Source organism: Photinus pyralis, unplaced genomic scaffold, assembly GCF_008802855.1.
Source record: "Photinus pyralis isolate 1611_PpyrPB1 unplaced genomic scaffold, Ppyr1.3 Ppyr1.4_LG4, whole genome shotgun sequence".
Lineage (NCBI taxonomy): Eukaryota > Metazoa > Arthropoda > Insecta > Coleoptera > Lampyridae > Photinus > Photinus pyralis.
The window spans coordinates 8,470,041-8,478,018 of NW_022170511.1; the positions used below are offsets into that span (position 1 = coordinate 8,470,041).

A 7,978-nucleotide genomic window follows, 5' to 3' on the forward strand; every position below is an offset into this window, starting at 1 on the left:
CATTTCACATTTTTTCCTTAAAAGTGTTTTGAACTCGAGATTTAAAAAAAAAGTTAGTGGAAACGCCAACCTTGGTTCCAATTTTCTTCGCTTACGCATTTCTTACCTTTTAATTTCCAGGCTGCTACTATTGCATAATTAGTTGGGTATATAATAAACAACTTTTACTACAAACTCTGATCACTCTCCATTTAAATAAAATACACCATAAATGACAAAATTATATTAACATATACGTAATTGCAATCTATACAATAAAAATCATAAATACCTATAAATATAAAACCGCCCGGCGCTCAGGTAACGACTTGAGCGGTTGATCGCATTGCGGGTTGTAATTTTTACAATACTAAGTATTGGGTAAATATAAGATAAATTACACAAAATCATTTTAATTGTCCACTTACTTAGTGCAAGGTCGGCTAACTAATGTTCGAAAAAAATGGGTCGAACGATGACAGATGATCCGTAAAATCGGGTGAAAAATCGACGGACGTGAGGGATTCCTCCGGGAAATCGACTGCAAAGTCCGCGGGTGTCAGTGAATTATCGGAAAAATCTGATCTCAAAGGCAGCGATTCGCCGTCAGATTCTAACAGTAAACAATCTAAATCACTGCAATCCGAAAAGAAGTCCGAATTTATAAGGTCGGGACCGTTTAACGCGGCACTTAAAGTTGATATGTACTTCATTGCAAGTCTGAGCGTTGTAATTTTCGTTAACTTTTCGTTGGTACTCACATCGGTCGAGTAGATTGATGGGACGGCACGACGTAACGTTTCGAATGCCTGATTAATTTCCCTCATGCGACTTCTTTCCCGAGCGTTTGCGGTCTTACGCCTATATTTACTTAGAGGCGCCGGTTTTTGCTTTGGTTTCGGCGTCCGAGTTTTTGGTACCTTTTCCACCCCTTGTTCGGCGTTTCTTCGCCGCAACAGACGCGGTCTTAATGAATACTTGTCGTCGCTCGACGTCTTATCTGAATCACTATTGTTATTGGAATCAGTATACGTCGGACTCTCCACCGGAAGACAAAGTCTTTGGGATAACTCGTGGTTAAACGGAAATAATGTGTCCATATTTTCTTATGATTTTCACACAGCACTATGAAATACAAATAAAAGTCTTACGACTTCCGGTACCAATGTGTGAAAATTCGTTCCCGTCAAACACCGCTCGCTAAGATTTTGACCGGTGGATGCTGAAGTCGCAATCAATGGACCGCTGAGCGGACACTGCCAAACACCAGGTATAGAAGCAGGTATCTCCCACTAGCACGCGTCCCGCAACTGGTCACCTCCCGCACCACTGACCCGTACACATTGATGGTACAGTCAGATAACAATAGACTTCGCGAATCTATTAATACCCCACCATGCGTGATGGAAAAGGACCACTATCAAAATTGGTCTGAAACGTACGTTCTATCAACACCTTCTACACCGGAACGTGACCGAGGGTCAGCTGAGATTTTATTCTTGAACCGACTATTATCAATAATACAATTTTAAACATAACAAATCGCCTTGAATGGTCACGTACAGCTCCTTTTCGCATTGTTTCTCAAAACGATAACTCCCATTCGTATACGTAGCGTGCAGGAAAAAATCTACATTATACCTATTCTTTATACAATTGTCTTTATTTGTCATTTTCGCATTGAAGTTTGGTTTGGCTTACGTGCTACACTGCAACAGTCACCGCCCCAGAACGACTTAAAACTTATCTGAAAATAAGTGTTCCATCCTATTTACACATTTTTTGGTTTCAACGAAATCCATGATTTTGTTCATCTTTCCATTATTCGCCAATTTTTCGTTTCGCAACATGCAATTTTCCATGGTATTAACTTCTTCACCCGGAAGGGGTGGTGAGAACTTTACATTCTAAATTCATTTACAACTAATTTACAACTAGCCCTTATATGTTTCTTAAGCTAGGATCTTTTCTTCGGTACTCTAGTCAGTCTGCAGTCATGATTTAACCACCGGATGGTAAAGTTATCGTGTAACTTTTTTCTATAAGGAACAGACCATTCTCGTTCCGCTAACGACAATCTCCGACATTTTCAAACAACGCATAGAAAATTAGGAAAATGTGGGCTGAAACTGAATATAATACCTACATTCAAAATATAGGTACACATTTGTCAGGAAACCCACTGAAAGTCGCCACTAATTACTAGAACTATAAATAGATGATTTTTAGTATGGTATTAGCTTATGGTAAGGTGAGTATTTTGTAATATACTATTTGTAGAGGTTTTTTGAGGAATAGTCACGCCAAATTGTGCTGAAAAATACATACAAAATCGTTTTCATGCCACCTAAAAAGAAAGGATAAATTTGGTCCCAGGGCAAATCATTACAAATTTCACTTACTTTAGAATCGGATTTATTAGAGTGTACACTTCGAGTTTGGGTCCCCTCCCTACTATTGGCTATTTGTTTTAGCCGATGACTAAACGATTCTGTTAGTGAACCTTCAAATGTGAATATCTCGAACACGGAGTGTCAGACGTCGGTACTCACAAAGAGAAAGTGATAGGTCTCTCTGAAGCACATCCAATTCGACCTAATCGGATTACCAGCAACGGTGATATAATGTATTTTGGAAAACGGTGTGTCGGAATAGGGTACTCACAAAGTAATGATAAAAGTTCTTTGCTACTTTTACTATTGATATTTTGAATTCCATTTACGGATTCGATTTCATCGCATTTTTGTTAAATACCGGAGGAAGAATTGTGTACAGAAGAATGTTAACTGAAGTTGTTTAAAAGTTGTGAGAAGTTTGAAGCGTGATGCCCTTTTTTCCAGAAAAAGTTAGTCAAGTGACTTTAGGTTTCCTTCGTAAAAATTAAAAGTATAGTAGTAGGTAAGTGATTTTAAGATTTTTTTAATTTTTAATTATGGAACGCTTGCGTGCGGGGTAATTTGGTTAAACAAGCTTTGTAAGCTTTTCATTCTTCCAGGAATTTTGTTTTCATTTTTTCATCTAATATGTTTGGGCATCCATTTTTGGTATTGTCAATTAATAATTTGTTCGAACCCATTAATGCAAGTTTGTGTAGTTAATCCTTTGTAATTCCCAGAAGTTGATCGAGGATACTGCACACATTATTAATTTAAGTGAATATTGGGATTTTTCTTTGTAGCAAATGCCGATTACTTTATTTTGAGCTAGCTGGGCAGGTGTTTTGTGGGTGGCCATTGCACACAGCAATATAGATTCTGAAAATTATGCGAATGTAAAAAAATGGGCCAACTCATCTTCACGTGGTACAACTTGACGAGGAATATTGCGACGGTCGTTGGAGATTATGAATTGAGAGCAAAGAATGAAATGGGTGTATGGCTAATAGAATTCTGCAAGGAAAGGAAGGTGGTCATAGCCAACACTTGGTTCGAACATCATAAAAGGAAACTTGACACCTGGAAATCCCCCAGAGACAGATACCGAAAGCAGATTGATTTCATTATGATTGAAGAGAAATACAGAAATGGGTTTAACAAATGCGTATTGGTTGCCAAGTGCAGATAGCGATCATGTTCTTTTGTTGGAAATAAAATTAAAAAGGATTAAATTCCCAAAAAGAGTAAATGAATAGGATCTGGTAACATTAAGGGAGATGGGTCAATAATACACAGATAGGAAGGGCAATGGGAGGTGGCAATGAAGGATGGAAAAACAGTAAAGAAGCCATAGATAGCATTTGAAATGATTGAAAAGATGGAAAAAAGCGACAAAAATGCGGCAGAGGGAAAAATACCGACGACTGAATAATGAATTAAGAAGAGAAACTAAAGAGCACGGAGACAATGGTTGCTAAATAAACGCAAGGAGATAGAAGAGCTCGAGCGAATATGAAGGTACGACTGAAAGAAATGGAAAACACGTATGGAATAGGGAGAGAAATTGAAATACGTAAAAACAAGTAAATACTTAGCATAGGCACAGTAATATCAGGAAGGGGAAAAAGGAAATGAATAGATGGGGTTCAACAGCAAATCTGTTATCAGCGTAGTGTAGGTAGATATTTATTCAGAGGTGTCGCAAGCCCCATGCACCTCACACTCACAGATAAGGGATGCAGCATTTGCAGTGTTGGAGTGTTGTTCTCACTGGCTCAAGTCATTTAAACATAATTGCATAAGAGTTTTATTTATAATTCTAAAATGGTATTGATATATACAAAACGCATACCATCCGAAAGTGCTGAAAGTAATGTTTTGTATCGCGGTTTGTGTATGAACCGTAAAATAAATACCTACTAAAATTATGAAAAACCAAATTTAGTGTTAACACATCTAAGTATAGTAAAAAAAATCTAATAAGATTAATATATAAAATATGATTCGTTCGTAATTGGGATATGCAATGCTCCAAACAATTTGGGATATCCTTTACTTACTTACCCTCGTAGGTTTTTCTTTTTCTGAAGGGGTTCTGCTATAAAAGATAGAAGCGCCACTGCCCACTAATTTAGGAAATTTATATCAACTTTTATTTGTACAAACTAAACATACATCCGATTTTTAACTCAGTCTGACTGATTATCGAAGTCGTCCTCGTTATATTCCCATAACTCCGCTTCACAGGCATAAAAACTCCTGAAGCATATACAACTTATGTAACATCTTCGATGCAGAGCAGCTGAAATGCTTTCTCACCTCGCAATCCCAGCCACTAAACTCCATTGCTTTCAGGTTTTTTTTATATCAACACGTGTAACAAAATTAATGATACCTACTCCTTGCAAACTAGCAAAGGGTTTATCCCTAAATACTGTACCAATAAACTCTAATATATATAAATTAACATTTTCATTTAATTAATAATTATTATTTACGCTCTTCTGCACAAAGTGTATGTAGAAATTAGGAACATCGTTGTCTTTCAATTCAACAAAATCACCGTATACCTTGTAGTTCGCCCTTTTCCCAAACGCTTCCATTAACATGGTTTTAAAGTCTTCAATTTTATGTGGATAGTAAGACAGACGAAATTCGCTATAGAAAAGGAATGATTTGTGTTGAAAGGAATAAAAAGCAAAAACATACCTGACACTGTTTTCCTCATCAGGTCTTGTTTTCGGAACTTCTATAAAATAGTCCATCATCACCACCGACGGTTTTCCGGATACATACAGAACGGAAGTTTGAATATCTGCCGTACGTTGGCTCTGTGCAAAAATTACATTCATCACTTACTGTTGATAGATAGATAGAACGTTTTTTTAGAAAGAAAAGAAGCAACAAGCGTGACTAGATCAAAGGGTATTGATTTATAGCGATAACAAAAAGGCACTTACGTTATAGTAAAAGCACTTCGACGGTGTCTGTCCGGTCTTAATTATGTAATCATAATTCCTGTGGTCAATCAAAAGAAATCCTCCGGGTTTAATGCATTTTTCAAAGTTTCTTATAGCTTGCCTACGAAAATATTTACATTATGATGTTACTCTACACTAATTTAATTGCTTTGAGTTTATCACGTCCACGGGTACTGTAAGTGTTTAGCTTTTCTTATACAATTTTTTCGTAAGTCATAGCACTCGCCAATCATTGTACGATGACTTGCAGCTTAACGCGTACATTTTTCTTTTAGATTAAGGTGGCAATACAATTTTATTTCGGTATTCACTGACAGGCACGGTTCAGTATTTACTTACTTTTGTTCCCTTTGATCGCCGAATGAGTCCATCAAGTGCGCGAATGAGTTTCCTAAACATATTACGGCATCAAATCCGTCACCCAGAAAATGTTTGATGTCATCATACAACGTTATCCAGTTTGCTTCTTCGATAACTGGAAATTTAACATTGCATTACTGAATAAGTAATATACGGGGTGCTGAAAAATCAACATCATTCGAGAACATCCCCTCCATAGACATGAAAACATTGTTGAAAGGATCCATCTAAACTTTTATTTGATGATAAGTGTGGTAGCAATGCTGATCGACAATGCAATTAGATTTTTAATAGATTTTTGAGAAATAACAAAAGCAATTATCCAGAAAAACATCTTGTCTAATCAAATATGTATCAACAAACACAGTGACGCTTGGTTAAGAAATAGCAGTTAACCAAGTAAACATATTGTGTAAATTGGTTAAATTGTAGTAAAGTAAATTTTAAATCCGCTGTAGGTACAAGTTCTTTCCTGTTGTGGACGGTAAACGCGGCCATTTTTCTTCATAAAAAGAAGTGTTACTGAGTAACGTAGGGGCTTCTTGCAGGTCTAATATATTTAGTTCCCAATTCGCCGTTGCATAGTGGGTTGGTTTTTCAAGCAAATTTTTTGCAATTGAGCATTACTTACTGCAATTTTCTGGTTAGGTGACAGCATACCGAAGCTTGTTCAGTTTACAAAAGAAATGAGCAGATTAAAAATTGGTGAGTGCAGATGTTTGACAGGGATTTGATGTCCTTAAATGACCTTTTTTCTGACTTAGATGTCAATATATATGTGTGCAAAAGAAAATAAGTTAAGGCGGCATAAATATTCCCTTGAATAAGAAACTGCATTGCGCAGTTTACGCATGTGCACACATAATGTTTAAAATATGCGATACGTTGGCCTTTACTAGAAGAATCTGTGATTAAAATTTCAAAAAATATCTATAGATAAAAAAAGTTGATATTGAGCAGCCTGCGCAGGCGCGCATTCATCGTTAAGGTGTCAGAGCTGTAAGCTACCAAATGCAAAAGGTCGAACTAAATATCTTGAAACGTGTAACGATTAAAAAAAGTGACCACAATGGCGCCTTCTGACATGAGTTGGAAAATGCGCTAAAAAAGACTCGATATATTGGTGCTTTTTTGAGCCGAATCAAATATCGTTTCGCTTTTTTCCTCTTTTAGGAAATTCCAACGACACTTAAAAAATAACCATATTTCTCACTACAATCAAGGAAAAAAGGACGTAATTTTTATCATCTGGCGAATAAATCATACTTCAGAAGTATATTGCAAGCACGTGTTAAAAAAACACATAAGTATGCTCTTATATCAATGATTATTTAAATAATTGGGTTTATCGAGATAAGATGTAGATCAAAGTTTAGTTAATACGTAACCACCATTTTGGTACATTTCAAACCACTCTTAATCTAGCTATTTAAAGATCTATGAACAAATTCCGAATCCCACCAAATTATTGTTGTCATTCACCTTAACTACAAAACTACGAAGCAGAATACTTACCCCACTTGTCAAACACTGGCTCCTTCCTTCTCGACCATCTCGCTTTTAACGCGTATTTCAACATTTTATCAGAAGCGTCAATTGAAACCATTTCAAAACCTTCCTCAAGAAGCATGACGGAATCCACACTATACAAATAAAATAAAATCTTGGAATGTACGTCGTTTTCTAAAAATTACCCTGTTCCACAAGCAACGTCTAGTATCCTCTTGCAGCCATTTTTGCGCAAAAGATTCACCAAGAAGTCCTTATAGGTTTGAGTTCTTGAGGTTTGGTCCCCAATAAAATATTCCCACACTTTTGCCGCTTTACCGTCGGCGTACTGATCTCGTATACCTTCCGCAGGGGTCCCTAAACTTCGTGTACGAATTACTGTATCGGACATATCTAGATGATTTCTGTACAAGTGTAGTGGAAAAAGTGAGCCTAACTTTCGACGGCACCTTACTTAAGTAGTGGTTTGCAAAACAGTTTTGGTATCTAATCGATCAATGTTTATAAAAGTTCCGTTGCATCATTAAACACAACTACATATCAATATCAAATGCAATGCAATATATTCTATTTTAAGAGACCAACAATGAAAATCGTAGGTATATATTGCTGTCGCGGCCAGGACATTTTCCTATCAACAGCAATAACGATGGTGAATTTTGGGTCTTGTAAAACTGTGGCAATCGATCAGTTATATTTAGAAATATTTTTTTTCGTTATCAAAGGTTAACGCTTGCATTAGTTTTTTACTTGGCAACTAAAAAAAAATCCAAT

At 36.5% G+C, this 7,978-nt stretch overlaps 2 protein-coding genes across 2 annotated transcripts; both read right to left on the reverse strand.

The window, feature by feature from the left end:
* Nucleotides 1-208: 208 nt before the first annotated feature.
* Nucleotides 209-1,340, reverse strand: LOC116168609 (helix-loop-helix protein delilah-like). Its single transcript, XM_031484538.1, has one exon. It carries the CDS (start codon nucleotides 1,077-1,079, stop codon nucleotides 423-425), a length of 657 nt encoding a protein of 218 aa, XP_031340398.1. The 5' UTR covers nucleotides 1,080-1,340; the 3' UTR covers nucleotides 209-422.
* A 3,149-nt stretch (nucleotides 1,341-4,489) lies between these two features.
* On the reverse strand, nucleotides 4,490-7,657 carry LOC116168959 (glycine N-methyltransferase). The gene is made up of 6 exons (XM_031484987.1): nucleotides 7,390-7,657; nucleotides 7,211-7,338; nucleotides 5,675-5,810; nucleotides 5,315-5,435; nucleotides 5,064-5,185; nucleotides 4,490-5,012 (listed from the first exon to the last, which is right to left on the reverse strand). Exons 1-6 carry the CDS (start codon nucleotides 7,593-7,595, stop codon nucleotides 4,835-4,837), a joined length of 891 nt encoding a protein of 296 aa, XP_031340847.1. The 5' UTR covers nucleotides 7,596-7,657; the 3' UTR covers nucleotides 4,490-4,834.
* Between the last annotated feature and the right edge of the window lie 321 nt (nucleotides 7,658-7,978).